At 45.5% G+C, this 17,768-nt stretch overlaps 1 protein-coding gene across 6 annotated transcripts in view; it reads right to left on the minus strand.

Annotated features, from left to right (window-relative positions):
* Positions 1–17,768, minus strand: part of KLHL3 (kelch like family member 3) — a 54,621-nt gene that overhangs the window by 17,555 nt on the left and 19,298 nt on the right. For 4 of the 6 annotated variants that reach the window (XM_085591299.1, XM_021552283.4, XM_085591300.1 and 1 more), the window contains 3 exons: positions 14,505–14,626; positions 6,672–6,834; positions 3,970–4,079 (listed from right to left, as the gene is read on the minus strand). In XM_085591299.1, the coding sequence (XP_085447425.1) occupies positions 3,970–4,079; positions 6,672–6,834; positions 14,505–14,626 (395 nt within the window). Of the gene's footprint in view, positions 1–3,969; positions 4,080–6,671; positions 6,835–8,331; positions 14,464–14,504; positions 14,627–17,768 lie in introns of those variants that run through there. The other 2 variants (XM_085591303.1, XM_085591302.1) reach the window with 2 other exon arrangements.

The raw sequence follows: 17,768 nt of genomic DNA on the forward strand, positions 1-17,768 counted from the left end.
TGATGCAGTCTCAGATGCTGCACAGCAGGATCTGGATCACTGCGGCCGAGTTTCCCCACAGAGCTAGAATTAAATTCTGACGCACAACCCACACCTACAGGCAACACTCCCCAAGCTCTCTCACTGCCCAGTTACTCAGGGGGGCTGAGCAGAGACCCAATCTGTCCCGTGCTTCCCCCAAAAACATCCCTGGCCCTTCCCTCCAGCATGCCAGGCAAGCATCCTTGGTTTCAGCTTCCTTCCAGGGTCACCAAATGGTCAGGCCAATTTGCAAAGATAATTATTTCTTTCTTTCCATCCTGCCCATCACTCCCCAAGAAACCATTTTGTTTGGTCCAAGGTCACTAATTTGACAAAATCAACCAAAAATGAGGGCACCATCTTTCAGTCCCCAATTGCTGCTGGTAAATGTATTTGCAGGAGGCCTTGGCAGACACATCCTGCCACAAAGAAGAAGGAAAGCAGAAAGGGGTTTCTTCCTCTTAGGCTAAACTATATACTTTTAAAATGCAGTAAAGCACCAGCCTCATTTCCTGTGCCAACAAAGTTCCTGCTGAACTGTTTGGAATTCAGGACACTGCAATGAGGATTTAAGCAACCCAACAGGGAGCAGTGTAATCAAACCACAGCAAATGCTGAGGAGAATAACCACTGCAGAGCTTTTATGTATTTTTAAATTAAAATAAATAAGCAAACAAACATTTTAACTTTGGCTATGAGGCCTTTAAAGTAGAAACTGGGTTGTTGTGAGATTTTTTTAATTGTAAATGAGTGTGGAAGGAGGATAAAGCAAACGTTTAGCCAACAAACAGGCTTTTCATTAACCTCTTCAGCACAAAGGCTGAGCTGCAGAACAGGTTAAAGGGCTGGGACATACTCAGCTACAGGTCAGGAGGACAGTGAACAATCTAAAGGAAGGTAAGGCAAATACCCTAGGAATGTGCATTAGGAATAAGCTGCTTCCTCGGTGCTGGCGTCCACTCCTGAGTCAGACAAGCACTGATGCTTCCCTGCTGTGCCTACTCTAAAAATAACTATTAAAAAAAAAAAAAAAAAAACAAACAGATTCTGGCACCTTCCGTTGGCTCTGATTCCTAATTTCAGAGAAGGGGAAAAGGGTTTAATCCAAGACAGCAGTATCTCTATTTAAAGGCCACATCTGTTTCCAGTCCTGCTGTGCCCTCCCTCCACACACTGCAGACCCCGAGCAGCTGCTGCCGCACCCCGGGACCCTCCAGCCATGCAGGACCTGCTGCCAGGGTGGGATGGACAAAGCAGTTGCCCACACAGCTTGATTTAGAGCTGAGGCATGGGCTGAGGTAGCAGCTGGCACCTGCCTGGCTGCAGGATCAGTCCCAAGCTTGGGAGAAATAAATTTCCCACTCTATGGAGAAGAAGGGTAAAAGCCTGGAATATCCCCTCTCTGCATACTGCCTAAGGAAAGAGTAAGCCCAGATGTTTTCCCAGCCTCTTCAGCCAAAACCCATTTGTTAGAGGCTCCCAAGAGTGAGGGCCAAACCTTGCATCAGCTTCTGCTGCATGTCAGCAGCATGAGACAATGAATCAATTACCAGACTCTGAGTAGAATCCCCAGTCCAAAAATCCCAACCCTCTGAAAAATTTCTTTAGCCACTGTTCTGAGTTGGCAGGAGACTATTCTCAAGTCCCCCCACTTGATACATCTTTAATAAATAACAAATAATTACTATTTTTATATGATTTTTTACTTTGCAAACAGTAAAAAGAGCCAATTAGGTCAGGTACAGAAAACATTAGTAAAAATGTATTGTACTGTACTCAGCTATAGCAAAAAGAGAATGCAGGTACAACAAACCACTGCCCTTTTCTGAAAAGGCCTGTGCAACTGCAGAGGCTGGTACAACAAGGGGGATAAAAGAGAAAGAAGAAGAATCTTCGAGTGATGAGAAAATGCTGTCACCACTAGACAATTAAAATAGATGTCTGTGCTAGCAGAGAATTTTTGTCATCCTGATGGCCTAGGGGTATAAATAAGCCAAAATTGGTGAATATAAGTATATATTTTATTAGGCCAATTGGTATTAGTTGCAGAGTGGCAGAGGAAGGGGGAAACAAACAAATTCTTGAGGCATTCCAAGGGCAATTCTCCCTCCCTGATCCTGGCAGGGATCTAACACTTCCCAGTAATCCAGGGATGGCAATGCTCTGGTTTACAGGTACAGAACACGTATGAGAAGGGGAACGAGAAAACTCCTTGTGAAATCTGGCTGACAATTAAGCTGCCAGATTGCTGAAATATTTTGCACATGCATACATACAGATATATGTGTGTATGTATAGACTGGTATACACACATATATACTTTTATATAATTTGTTTTATAACATGTATTTCAAACATTAGCAGATAGGAAGAATAGAAGTGAGGAAAAGGGCTTGTCTGTCATGAAGTTAACATGAAGCAGCAGCCTATGAGTCTGTCCTCAATTTCCAGCACTTCTTTGAACTCCAGCACATTTCACATTTATGTTCCATTCCCATTTTCTGCCTCTCTCCTGTTATTCAAATCTGTTGTTTTGAACATGCAGCTTGTGCTTACATTTCCTTCCACTGCCTTGTATTCTCAACAATCTTTTCTTTTACAAGTTCTTTTACAGTCAGCTAAAGAAATACTGGGTTTGATTGTGTAAAGCTCAGATGAGGGAAGGAGCATTTTGATTCCCCTGGGCGCAAGGCCAATAAAAGCTTTTGAACAATGCTGCACAAGACTGGAAAAAATTGGTTACTAAACTTGCACTTCCCTTTGCAGGCTGCTTGGCTCAGGCAGAGGGGTTCTGCTGTGAGTTTGTGCCATTTGCTGTTTCCCCTGCTGGCCCTGCCCCAGGGGCACCTCGCAGCCCCTCGCCTGCGGAAACACGCCCGGAGCCTTGAGTTTGCTGGCTCAGGATCAGCAGGGAGCACCCCTGTGTCCACACCTCACATGGAGCAGGATTTCTGGGGAGTTTTACAGTCCCTCTGGGCCCAAGCACTTGAGTGTCTGCAGCCCAGAGGGCCTGAGAGGACAAGGGCACACGTGAGGATGTGCAGCACCACCCAGGTGCAGCCTCAGCCCACCCAAATGTGGGCATTCAATAAGAGCCCTGAAGTTACAAACCACACAGACCTCAAGTTCTTCTGTAGCCTCTCACAAGTGACCATTTACATTTAGGATCATGGATTAGTGGTGGAGATGGCAGTGCTGTGTTAGTGGTTGGTCTCAATGATCTTAAATGTCTTTTCCAGCGTTACTGATTCTGTGACTTTACAACCTCCCCACAGTGCCAATTTGGAGATGAGCTGAAGGACTGGAAGCACGTGTCTGTCCCCAGGAACCTGCAGCAGGTCATGCAAGAAACTCAGACCAGAGAATGGAGCTGGAGGTGACTGAGCACCATAAACACTGCTCACCCTTCTCCCCAGGACTCCAGACTACACAAGGTGCACCAAATGTTTCAACCACAAAAACAGTACCAACCAGTGCCTTTCTCCCCTTTTTTACTAAAAACACTGAAGATAATAGAAAAATATTTCCTTCCTTCCTTTTGGTTCTGGGCTTCCTTTTGTTTGTCTAGTCAACATGCAACAGAAGCCAATATTCCTCCCTCGCCTAATGAAATTCCCTTTTTTTTTGAGGTTTTACAGCAGGTATTAAATGCTTTACACAACAGCAGATGGGAGTTTTCTAGTTTTCCAGAGAGAGAAAGTAGTTGGTTGTGAGCCCCAGGGCTTTTAGCATGATATGGATCTGAGAGTCATAACTTCCTGCAAAGAACAACCAAGTGAAGGTCATTTTTATGTTCCTTTAGGATTCACATTATTTTAATTTTCCTTTCCACATGATGTCTGTTGGAGAATGGCCCCAAAGGAGCATATCATGATAACAGTTCCTGGTGTAAGATCTAGAAACATGCCAGCATTCTTACATTCACTCTTGCTATACAATTTACTGTACCTTTTCTTCAGAGGAGACTGTGAGCTTGTCACTTGATATTAAACTGCAAACCTGGTCCAGACTAAGGCTAAGAAATTCTTCTCCTAGCATCACCTCAGGGAAGTGCTGCTCTGTTCAACAAATGAAAAGGGGGAACAGAAAATTATAATGAAATCCATGTTTTCAGTCAGTGGAAGGACCACAGCACTCAGAGAACAGCTCTGAGCAGCCAAGACAGACCCACAGCAGCTGTGAGTGGAACACAGGCAGAAACCAGCCTCAGAGCAGGATAAAGAAACACGTTATTTCAAGCAGCACCAGCCCCATTAAATACTTTCATAAATGCCAATAAACTTTCTGAAAAGCCACTGAGAATATTCCAGTGGCAAATACAGTTAAAAGTGGAAATTGAGACAACAGCCAATGTCCAAAGTAGTAAATAACCTGGCCACCCCAGCATCCACCTTCCCAGCAGTTTACCCCTTTCCACTTCAGCCTGCAATTGTACAAATCTCTATTTCTCCCTTTTTTTGCCTCCAGATCCCTCCATACTGTAACTGTGGGAGCCACTTGAAAACAAAAAGCATGAATATAACCTCAAACTGGAAGAATTATGATTGAGCATCATCAAATCTGTCAAGCTTTATATCTAGCCAACAGGCACACAAAATAATCACTTCCTAGAAAATAATTTCTAGGTCAAATATGTCATTAGCCAGCTGCAGCAATTTTAGTTTTGCAAGAATTTCTTACATATACTGCCAATTTAATCTCACCTGTCACTTGCTAAGTCCCACTTATCTTTGGCTGAATTACAGAAACATGAATCTCAGGCACTTTATCTGAAGCAGCTTCTTTCAAGTTCTAATTCTGTAGCTTTGAGAAGCTCAGACCCCTCTATCCAAAAAGCTCTCTCTGCAGCAAGATCTGCCTTGAGTTTTCACATCTGCAAAGTGCTTTGCCTGACAAAAAGCAGCACCACAGGGACATGAGCTGGCCTAACTTACAGAGAGGAGTTTTTTTGAGCCCCTGAACAGCCCCTCATCAAAGCTGTTGCTGCAGAGTTGGACTCTGGACTTGGACTCCCCAGTCACAGACCCTCCTTGCTCTGCTGAGGACCAAAACCTCACATCTAAGCCAAAGGCTCTGATTAAAAATAGCAGAATGTGGATAAAGTTTAATATTTTGTTATGCTGGAAATATATGTATGATCTAATGACCTCTTTAGGCCTTAAATATTTAAGGGGCAGGAAACACTCGCCACACAATAAGCTGGATGCACTCTGACTTCTGGGCAAAATCTCATATTCATTCATTCTGGACTTGCATCTGGCAGAAGAAAGGTATTTGATCTCTCGTTATTAGTTGGAAGTGAAGGAGAATATTTACTGATTTTAATAAAGGAACTGGTGCCTGCATCAAGAAAGCTCCTTCGCCTACTAAAGTTATCCATTGGCCAGGACTCAGCATTTCTCAAGTAACTGAGCTCATACATGCATGGACTCTTGAGCTTGGGGACTTCTGTCTTGGTTTAAGGCTGTTACATAAACAACATAGTGAAAAGAATTTTAATGGCATTTTTATTAATGGAGTTCCATTAACATTACATGGGCTGCTGTACTAACTGGGACCTATGAAGGCCAATAAAACAACAAAGCAGACCTTCTAATTGCCAAACAACCAAATAAATATACAGTGAATGCACTGCTTGTTGGGTTAAAGATTAAACAGGGCCTGGAAACAAGGATAATGAGATATTACAAGCAAGCTTTTATAAAATTAACCATTCCTTCCAGGGTACCTTTTCCTCCAGGGGATAATACAGCCAGAGCAGCTGAAAAGGTTTTAGTTTTATTTGCAAGAGAATAGGGGAGGACTCAATGGATAAATTTTGATTCCACTGAGCCTACTTTGTCCAATTAAGGACAAAATTGTTAAAAAAGAAAATGTTGCAGGATAGAGCAGGTGCTCTGGGAAACAGCAGGTGTATGTGTCCCTATACAGATTATCAGAAAACAGAAAAACAAACTGGGAGAAAACTATTAGCTTCTCCCAAGCAGAGGTCAAGGGCAACTCTGCTGGAGGAGACTGGAAAATGCTGGGGAATTCAAAGCTTGGGGCTGGCTGAAAAAGCTTTACATTTATGATGCAGAGGAGAAATGCTGAAAGCCATTGCCTGCACCTACTTACTGCAACCAAACACATCCACTCCCAAAGAAACATGAGCCTATCCTCCCTTGGGGCAAGGGGCCTTTGCTGCACAGATCAGAGCCTCAGACTGCATGGCAATTTTAGCTGTGTTCCAGCTCCCACCCCCAGGATTTGACTTGGCCCAGAGCCATTCATTCCCACACTGGAAATGCCCAGCAGTGCCTGCTGCTCTCCCAGGGCAGGGTCCGTGGAGAGGACACAGCACCAACGCCGAGCTGTTCAACAGCACACCAAGAGCCTCTAGGATCACATTCAGGAACTGTTCTGTGGGCTGAGATCCAGAGGATCAGCCTTTTTTACCTCCTAAACTCCTTTTATACCTCCTAAGGTGCTCCCCTGCGACCAAACCACGTTTCACAACTTGCATCATCACAGAAAGTCGCGAGCCCAGAGCTAAACAAAGCATTCCCTTCCTGCCCTAAACCAGAAGTCTGGAGACACCAAGCAGGAGGTGCTCAGGCTCAGGGTGCTGCAGGAGCAGGGTCAGCTGCCCGGGCAGAGCCTCCCCTCACCTGCGTAGGCGTTGGCCTGCTGCAGCAGCTCGCTGCAGGCGTGCACGTCGGCAAAAGCGCGGATGCCAAGGCAGTTCGTGGGATGCAGCTGGGACTGAAGGAAGTCACAGCAGTTCTTTCTAACATCCATCAGTTGCAGTAAGCTGGCAGCCGGCAATAAAACCTGCAAAGGCACGAGAGGGGAATGCAAGTGAGTAACAAGGAGTGATTTCACAGCTTGCACAAACTGGAGGCAATTCCCTTCCAGACAGGGACGCATCCCTGTGGGGTTATGAGAGGGAAGGTTCAAGTCTTAGCTCTAGCCATATGCAGAAGATCCCTGTTCATGCTCTGAGACGTGAAAATGACTATCCTGCACTAGGCTATAAGTGGAACTCTTCTCACAGCTTCTCCCCACAAGACCTCAAGGCAAAACGAGGACAAGGTAGAAACAACCATGCTTCTGAATGCTCCTGAATTTCTGGCTTTGCTGCAGGTAGGTCCTGCACACAGATTTTTTTTTTTTTTCCCCAAAAGGCTTTATATTATTTATAAGCACTGCCACCAAATTCAAAGCCCATAGCAGCCCAACAGTCCTCAAAACCCTGGACTTTGTTACTTCCAACAAAACCTTATTGCCTTGGACCGATCCGGCAGAGCTTGTGAGGAGGATGCCCAAGCAGTCATGTAAGAGAGGGGGCTCCCAGAAGCTCGAGCAGGTTTTGATGACAGCAAAGCTCTTGGGAAAGACAGGTCCAACTATTCAAATCAGCAGCTCTCATTTGCACTTACACAAAATGCTGGGGACACTTGTGGATCATGGCTGCATCTGAATATGAGGTACTGCTTTGCACCTCCAAAACTAAGCACAGAAAAAGAAGACAGAAATGGATGACAAATGTGACATCTGCTGGAAAAAAACACCTTTGAGGTCAGCAAGGAGGACAGGAAGTAGAAAACAAAATCCATCAGGACATTACAGCCCGTGACATCAGCTACTTCCTTTCTTATTTCCAACAGCAACTGCAGACGTGTCTTATTCCAGCTCTTTCATAGCTCTGGCTGCCTCACACATGTCCTTCCAACTGGGCATCTGTGCTCACCATCTGAGCACACATTTCCGGAAAGTTATTGCCAACTCAAAAAAAAAAATAAGCAGCTGTTAAACAAAACAAATAAGTTAACAGCATTACCTCCCTGGATCTCAATGGCAGCAAAGGGATAAAGATGGTCCCTCCCTGTCCCTGCCACCACAGTCGCATTTCACACCAGGGCAGGACACTCAGAGCTTGCTCCAGGTCTTTCTAAGCAACTGATGTGTTCCACTCCAACCCAGCTGTACAGTGGCTGACTGCTGCCAAGCAGCCACCCCAACAGGCAACAATAAAAAGAGAAGTCAATTAACCCAGGAGCCTGTTTTGGCCCAAGACTCTTGATGCAGGAGGAGATTAGTTTGTGGCTTTGATTAAGTCAAGATAGCAATGCCCTAGGATTTTGAAACCTGGCTGTGAACCATTTTCTTTCTAGCTGAACCATTTCTGAACACTTGAGCCACATAAGGGCTTTGGGTAGCCAAGTCAGACTCCATGCAAACCATCTCTGGCTATAGACCAGCCAGAGCCTCCTCTGTGCACCCCATCCACCCAGGATGCATCCCTGCCAGTCCAGGTGGGCTGCTTACCTCTGCTGTCTGGGATGTGGCCTCAGACCAAAAGGAACTCACTGCCATCCCCACATGCACCAGCCCCTGGACAAGCCCATGCTGCTGTTATGGCCTGTGCTGGCTCGGGAAGCAGTGCAGAAGGAGCCTTACACCACTTCAGCCTTCAGGAAAGGGGCACTATCATACAGCACTTCTCAGAAACAGGATACACAAAAGCCTATCAAGAGATGAGGGGATTTTCTCTTTCTTATTTCCCAGCTGAATGTCTCAACACTCATCTTGTTTTTACCAGGGAAGGCAAAAAGCAAGCAAAGGATTTCCGTGAGAACAAAGTCTGTTTCCTTTAGAAATAACAAGAGGAAATGCCCTGCCTAAACATGCAGCAGAACCAAACTGCAACCCCATTAATATCCAGGCAAGTTACTCACATGGGTCTGGATTCGGCTCCTAATATTTGAACTCCAGCAGCCATGAATGATTTTGTGAGAGCTGGCTTCTCTACCAGATCTGCCTCCAAATCAAAACCCACTCATTTTTTTGAAACTATATCAAAATTATCAGCTATTACTACTGAGACTGGCTGCTTTGCTTAATTTATGTCCAGAGCTTCATCTATGGGGTGTGTGTCTAAAGATAGATATACATATATATACATATATATATCCAGCTGTGCTCTGCAGACTCCACACAAATTTCAAGTTTTACACACATTGTCTGGGCAATTATTTCCATAGACCTTTTATGTCTCTAAACTAGAAATATCTTTCAGCCAAAAGTGCTCTGTATATATAAGGTTCATTCATTAATGCTGGACTGCAGAGGCTGGGGTTAGTTCCCTACTGTGACAGAGTTTACAGGTAGCCTTGGCCAAGAGTTAACTTACATTATTCCTGCTCTGAAAAACTGGAAAAGGAGCATTTCCCCTAGGCAAGGGATGTATTAAAGCTTATAAACAGCTTTGACAATTTGGTTAAATTGGAGGCCAAATAAAAGTACTGGCTGTAAGCCTCAGCTGCACATCCAGGGCCACAGCTGGGACTGCACATCTGCCCAAACAGGGAGACAGCTCCCAGGCACCTGCCCAGGGGAACCTGTGACCAGAGAAACAAATGGATTTTGTGCTTGCAAGGCAGGTAAAATCAGTTTTTAACAAGCTGCTCTGAACAGCACAAATAGTGGAGATAAAACTACATCAGCATAATGTGGCTTTTGAGTGCAAGGGTGGCAATCAAGCTTTATTACACCCCAGCTGCTCCCAGGCAGCACATGGGCTCAACAACAGTACTTCCACTTAAATGCTGCACCTGAGGTGAAACAGCCCAGACAGAGGAAGGTGTGACAGCATCAGGGAGTCAAAAAACATTGTCAGGAACAGGAGACAGACAAAGAACGTAGAGATGAGAGCGAAAACAAGGGAACAACTGGCAACTTCACTCCTGAGCTACCTTCTGCAACTTCAGACACACCATCCCTCAGTTTAAACAGTGAAATAAAAAAGTGAACATATGCATCAGGCACAACACAGTGCTCTGGTGCCACATCCACAAGTTTCTCCTCAGCTTCCTATTAGGCCAAGCCAATTTAAAAGACTTCCTATAGGTTTAAGGAAGGGCCTCCAGTCCAGAGGAGTCAGCCCTGCAATGGACCAGGGACCTCAGCACCCCAAGGAGATGCACAGCAAGGAGCTTTGGCTCCAGGGAGGAACACAGCCCTAATTTATTGCTGAAAGGGGCTGTACCTCACCCTGGGCTTGCACCTACTACTGCTGCAGCTTTTGGACTGAACAGGGGGAAGAAAGATGGACTGACTGACCCATTTATAAACCCTTTATCATCAAAAGGGAACTTGCCAGAGAACTCTCTTTCCTTGCTGTGAACTCCTAAGTGCACAGGGAAAGCTGAGGTGCAGAAGCACTTCTGGAACAGAAATAGTGCAGCTCCTAGAAATTCTTTTTTCCTCTTTTCTTGAGATATTTTTTATGACAATTACTATGGCTGCAAAGCTGACAGGTTCAATATCTACTTCCTCCAGAGAGCTGATTTCAGATTTGTTCTCTGTGTATCAGCCATATCTCAAACTGTGGCAGTACACAAGGACACCACGCATGTGGTCCTTGGCACATCATTCCTAACAACTTAATTGTGAAACCAGGCTAATCAGGACTTTTTCCAGGGAATCATTACAACCTGAATGATTATGACTTTCTTAATTGGGAGGGCACTTCTCAGACTGCCTGCCAGTAATGAAGTGTCACAGGTAAGGCTGGTTGGGACACCCTAAGGAGGGACTGTGTTCACTGTCTAGAGCCAGAGGTCCAGGCATTTTCCCAGGACTGCCTAGGACAGGGAAGGACCTGCTCCCAAATCTCTTCATTCAGCTCTGCTCAAGGACACCATGAAGAGCTTCTCCATCACTGAGCCAGCAGGTTTGGTATGAAAGTTGGAAAGCAGGCTGCAATGTAACCACTTCAGCTTCAAAATCAAGACATATTTGAAAAATTCAGGTAATTCATATGTTAAAAGCACCAGCTACCTCTCACATGTAGAGAGCAGCAGACCCTGTGCTTATTTTTATTTGTGTTTACAATTTTCATTGAGATCAGCCAGGAACCTGAGCATCTGTGAAGTTCCCTGAGACACTCACTTTAATTTTCCTTCCTTTTACAGAAACTGCATGACACAACTTCCTTCTAAATAAATGTATCAAGCTCACCTTCAAATGAATGAGGTCTTCATATCATGCACATCAAAATTTACAACCAACCTTGATGTGGGATGCAACGGAGGAGGATCAACAGAAGGCAGCAGGTGTAGAAATCCCAGGATGGATTTTCCTGAAACTACAGCATGACTGCAACAAAGACAGAAATTCTGTCTCTGCTCCATGCCTTCCAAACAAGTGGGAGGCTTAATCCCAAATACATGTTCACAGGTACAACTTCTCTATCATCCATCATCCCTGAGCCTTCCTACTGCTGCACCTATATTGCCTTGGAAGTTCCAATAGATAAAGCACGATTGCATTTGTTGGGGTAATTCTCACCCATGTACCCCAGCAGGGTTAGAATAGAGTAATCCCTCCACACGGGCTCAGGATGAGCTGAAAATCCCCTTTGCCTGCACATCTGGGACATAATCTTGAGCAGGAATTGGATGACTACCCCCAGGACCTCACTACATAGATGATGACTGGAACTGACTTGGACAGGCTTGGCCCCTGGTACACATAACTATCCTTACATAAAAAAAAAACAAAAGACCCTGTGTCATTTCATTGCACAATCAGCTCCACAAATATGTGCTTAGGAAAAGAGTCTCGCTTCCTGAGCCTATACCAGGCCTATAAAGCAAAAAAAAAAAAAAAAAAAAAATCACAGGTTTCCTTTAGAAAAGAAACAACAAAAGAAGTTGTTCAAAGGCTTCTTTTTGTGAAGGGCTGGGCACTGCTCAGCATTCAAACACACTTAGGAACATTCATTCTGCACTCCATGCTACCTTTGCTGTTCATCTTTTTCTCAGTTCTATCCTGCTCTGATCTTATTTTTCTCACTGCCAAGACAGTGTCTTTTCATTTATTCACAAGTTTTGATATCTTGGCTGCATCTGCTCAGTCAATACCATTGAGCAACTTTTTTTTCTTTTCATAATTTCTACAATGACATAACCTGGCACCTGTACCCAGAAATTGCTTCTTCCAGCTACTGAGGAAGTCTGAAGAACTCCTTTCAAAAAGCACCCTTGCCCAGCTAGAGATTCAGAACATATGACAAGGAAACAGGAGAGCTCAGGAGATACCTGCTGGGAAAAGAGAAAGTCTCACTGTGCTCAAGCAGGGCTGCAAAAAAATATTCCTAAAACAGCACAGACAGGCACTACTGAGGTGTCCTTCCAGATGGATGCATGGATGGATGGGTGGATGGATGACCCAAAGCTGTGCAGCAGGAGGATGTGGTGACACAAGGGACCAAACCTGCTCACTTCTTTCTATCACTGACACTGCTAATTCAGATTAGAGACTACAAGGAGCTTAATTTTTGTTGTTTTTAGCCCTTACTTCATGTGAAACTTTCCAATAAATCACAGAATATTCACTTCTGTAACCTTTTCTTCTTGTGGCTAAAGGTGAATATTTACCTGTTTATGGCATTTTGTTCAGAGTAAAACACCCAGGGACAGGATACAGATTTCTCTTTCTATTGGTTTCATAACACAATTAAATTCCATTAAGCATCTTCAGCACAAACACTTTAAACATGTAATAAAATTTAAACTAATCAGTTAATCTTGCAGTAGATCAGCTTCATTTCTTAGCTTCTATGAATTAATTTACCTCTAGCCTGAAGAGTTAATCACAGAGTGGATATTGAAATAAATGCTGCAGTAAAAGGACCTGCTTTACCAGACTGGGGAAAAACACTTAGTATTCAAAACTTACATTTTTTTATCTTACTGTCTGAGAGATGAAAGCCAAAATGTAGCCAGGGATCTGCTTTAACTCCCTGTAATCCCTGGGCCACAGAAGGCAGGCTTTGGTTATGTTTTACTAAAAATTATGGCTGTCTAGTCACTCAGGAAAGGCAACACCTGGACTTTCACAGACTTTTTGGGCAGGATGGGGCTGTCTCTCCAGCCTGCTCCAGCTCCCACAGCACTGCTCACACCTGGTGCAGCTGGAGCACCAAAACTCTCCCCTGGGAAAGCAGCAGGGTCACTGCCCAAACCCCATCCACAGCAGGCTCAGCAGATGGGATCCCAAGCTCTGCACACCCCACGTGCCAAGTGGGAGCTTCTGGAGCCCAGCAGCGTGGAAGGAAAGGACACCTTTCATAAATCACATGGATACAGCCTCCATACTTCCCACAGAAACAGGGAAATGTACAGCCCAAGGGTGTGTAGATGCCATTTCTCCTCCAGCAGTGGGAGATCCCAGAGGTGCAAGGAGCTCCCTCCCAGTCCCCCACTGAGTGATGTGGTGCCAGCTCCTGATGACCCTGCTGTGGGTCACACACAGCCAGGCCAAGCCACCCACAGTGGGTTTGAGTCCCACTCCTTTGCCATAGGGCACCTCAAAGGTCTCCCCACTGATGGCTCCCAGCCTCGCTGCAGGGCAACCAGGCTCCACACTCCTACCACTGTGACACTGCCAGGGTGAGAGCACATCAAACAGTCACACTGGTAAAACCAGAGGGCAGAAGGGACAAGAAAAGGTCCCCACAGATTCAGGTCACGAAGGATGGCAAAGGGCTGCACTGCAAAGTGGGACCAGCTCAGGGGCTTGGCCAAGCTCCTGGACAGGGCAGCAGGAACCTGTGCTCTGCCCGAGGGGTCAGAGCAGAAGAGCTCACAGCAAGAACCTCGTTTCAAGCAGAACCAGTCTAATTTTGCTGTGTTAATTAGGTCAACAAAACTCTCCCCAGCATCACTGACACAGACTTGCTCCCCTGGCAATGTCCAAGTCAAAGCGAGGAAGACAACGGGCTCAAACTGCCACTTGCAAACAAAACCAGACCAGCTGAAAAACTGAAAAGCACGTCCACACACAAGCTCTCAGCATCCCTCCCAGACATCAGTGGCTAAGTGCAGAGCCTTTTTCTTACCACAAATACAAGCAGAGTCAAAGAAAGAGCTTTACCAGCAGCCACAGCCACGTGACACTACAAAACACTCTTCCTGAGCACCTTGCCTTATTTGAAGGCTGCCTTTCAATTACTCTTTCCACTTCTGAACAAATATTTACCTCTCAGAAATTCAAGACAGAGCACACACACAAAAACAAGGAAGAATGTCCTCATTTGAACAATGTATTCCACTCAAAGCTCTCAAAATTACCCAGAAGAATTTAAAAACTAACAGCCACATTCCTCTGCCATGGCCTTAAAACATTTGACTCACTGCTTGTTTGAGTCTATTCTGACCTTCGACAGACTGACCCACAAGTCAGCACATCTTCTTGGAAGGCAGATGCCTGCTCTTGTTATAACAGCTCCACACAAAAGCTAAATGCAACATGACTTAAGCGTGGGGAAAGCACTAAAGTGCCTCAAGACTAAACAGAGGCTGGAAGCAGCTCTTTTCAAGCTCAACCTTTTACTTTCTGCAGCCTGAGGAGATCCCTCACCCCCGAAGAACCTGTGCCTTTGAGTGCCAAGCCTTCCTCTTGGTTCTCCACAGGAGCTGCTGAAGCAGACCCACCTGCACATTCTCCTCCGTGACCTCGATCTCCGCGGTGTAGATGTAATCAATCAGCTTCCTCAGGGTCTGCCCATCCACATCTTTTATCTCAATCTTCTTGGCCTTACTTTCAGACATGTCTCCTGAAATTCATTTCAAAAGGACAGTTACAGTTTGCTCTGCAGGACCTTGCTCCCCACACATCCAGCACATTCTCCTGGTGTCTGACTACCAGACTGCCTGGCATTATCCCTCACCATTGAAGAACCACCAGTGAGATTCTCAGAAGCTTCCTAATGCCACCTAAAAAGCAACTCAAGACTGAGGACGCTGGTGTAAAGCAACATAAATCAATAAATGCAAAAGCCTCTATTTCTTGACAGAAAAGAACCTGCCATGGTTCACCTGCATCAAACAAATACAAGAGCTAAAAATAAGCCCCCAGTATGTCCCTCAATCATGTCTCAGAACAGGGATAGATTCAAAGAGACTGGATGTGTCTCACAAAAGCCTTTCAGAAATATTTTTCTATATCTAATTATTAAAAATATATATTTTAAATATATATATACATATGGATAGAATGAATATGAATGAATATTAATTAATATGTTGCAACAGCTACATTAGGGTATATTTTTGGTATACCCTACATTAAAAGCAATGCAGTGTTATTCTCTTTCTTTAGAGAGAAGCTAAAACCTGCTCAGAAAAACAAGCACACAGGCCAGCAGTTACACCCAGCATGCAGCAAGCTTCTCTCCTAAATTACCCTGCTGTAAGCCATCCATCACTTACACCTTGTGCAAAGCATCCACACAGAAAGATGCAGTTCTCATCTCTCACCTTCCCAACCTCGCACCTTTGGATCCAAACTGAATCCTTTCCCCAACTCAAAACCACGTGGAACTAGAGCAATAATTTCCTCCCTGAATACACAAGTAATGCCCCATAGCTGTGTAAGAGCCTATTCATGACCCAGAGCTTTGTGCACACCTCCACACTCCCCGTGCAACAGGAGCACATCAGAGGAACAAAAACATGCAGTGGGGAGGAGAAAGGACTCCCCACGGCCCTTCCAACATGGTGACCTCACCCAGGAGTTAATCACCAGGATCTCCACAGAAAAAAACAGAACAAACTCCCAAGTGGAAAAAAAAAGATAGGTGGAAAAACAAAGCTAAACAAAGGAGAGCATGAAGAAATGTCAATTCTTAAACCTGGGCATGAATAATCACTACTCTCAGAAATCCAGTGACTCAGTACTGCTGTGGGATTAAGTGGAAAAATATTTCCTGCAGCCTATAGAAGTAATTACAGCCTACACCTCCGTGCAGCATTCCACAGGACGTGGCCAGGCACAGTAAGTGCACAGCACAGAGTCAGATGCTAAAGAGGGCTCAAGCTTGAGCAAAACCTGGATGCTGCTAATTGAACTTTGCTGACTTTCCTTATGTGAATAACAAGGTAAATAATAGGAGTAGGGTGGGACCATGAGTGTTAGAACAGTCAACAGCATCCCAAGAAGTGAAATAATATTTGCTTCAAATTCAATTTTTAAAATTGAATAATAAAATGTTATTCAGAGAAGCTCATGAATACAAATGTACCAGTACAAAGGAATAAATGACCTACATTTGGGAGCCCTTCAAAGCAGGTAGGACTTTTTAATTGACAAAATGTCATCTTCACACACTTCCTCAAAACTCCAAACATCTCTGGAGATGAAAAGGTGCTTCTCAGGACAGCTGGGTCCCCTTCAACCCTGTGGTGCTGGAGGTGCCTGTAAGGAGCACCCAGCGACCCCCCTGCATGGGAAGGTCAGTGGGACCCCCAGCCCTGCAGGACCCTCAGCATGAGGAGGGGCTCGGCCACACACACCCAGAGATGGATGCAGAAATAGCTTGGAGGGACCAATCTGATCACATCATCTGTCGTGGTGGCATCCATGTGACACAAGCAACAGAAATAAAAGCTGTGTGGGCTTCCCCGCCCACCAGCAAGCTGCCAGCCCTGCACACAGAGCTTCCTCTGGCTCTGCTGCGGGACCAGCCCAGGCACCTCCGGAGGGAGACTCGTGTGCTGTGCCCCCAGCAGGACAGGATCCCACAGGAGCCATCCCGCCCCTCCCCTGGCACAGGGGCAACAAGAGTCTGGAGTTGGTGCAGACCAGGAGCAGGCAACAGGCTGCCCCTTCCTCCAAGCACAGAGCCAGGGCAAGCCTCTGGAGCAGCCTGTGGGCAGCCGAGTGCTGGATCATTGAGGGCATCTCATCTCACATCTCTTCAGGAGAAAAACCTACACCTTAAACCCCACAAGACACAATTTCTAGGGTGTCTTTCATAAGTTGGACTCCAGCCCTAGCTGAAAGCTTAATTACAGGATAATTCAAACCATGAGCATCTCTCCCACGTGAGGAAGGGCTGCCTTGCACGTGGCACTGCACAGACCCATCCCTGCATCTCTGCAGCCAGGCAGACACAGGGGACAAGGTGAGAGGGAGCAAAGGCAAGCAGAACAGGCAGGTGGCTCTGAGCAGACCTCTGTAAGGGGACAGACTTAGCAGACACAGCCCCTCATGGAGGCATTCCTTTCCTGCACCACACTCAACACCCAGCAGTGCCTTTTCTGCTCCCCTCTGCTCATCAGGGCAAGAAGAGAGCAGAGCTCTGTTTTGTCACAAGACAAACCACACTCCAAACTGCAGCAGCCCACGGTGCTGTGTTTACCCAGCACAGCAGCCTGCTCTGCTCCCACACATTGCATTTCCCAGTGCAAAGCCACAGCTTTGGCTGTTTCCTAAGTCACAGATGTGCTGAGGGAGCATTTGAGTGCATTGGATAGCAAAACCACAGCCTCTCACACATGGGGTGAGTGCTTTGAAGCAGCACATAAGTCCTGCAAGGGAGGTTTCTGCTTCCTCCTTCAGCACTTCCAAAATTCCTACAGTATCTGACAGGAGCAATCCTAGCAGTGTCACTGAGGTATTTGTTACCCTTTTTGAAATGATCGTGTTTTCTTCTAAATGGACAGAAATTACTGTCCCAAATCATCCCCACAGAACAGTGACAACAAGGACCAGCATCCAAAATGTTCTAGAAAGCCAGCATGGAAAGGGACACTCAGGAAGTGCTGGTCCCATCTCTCCTTCAGCAGTGGAAGATACAAATGGAAAATGTGCCTACCCATTTTCAGACTTTTCAGGAATACTTCAAAGAGGAATGGCTAACCAGAGGACATACATGGCTAAGGAAAGACCCCAAGGTCGCCACAAGTTAATTCGTG

The sequence above is a fragment of the Lonchura striata genome, chromosome 13, assembly GCF_050655825.1.
Source record: "Lonchura striata isolate lonStrDom1 chromosome 13, ASM5065582v1, whole genome shotgun sequence".
Taxonomy (NCBI): domain Eukaryota; kingdom Metazoa; phylum Chordata; class Aves; order Passeriformes; family Estrildidae; genus Lonchura; species Lonchura striata.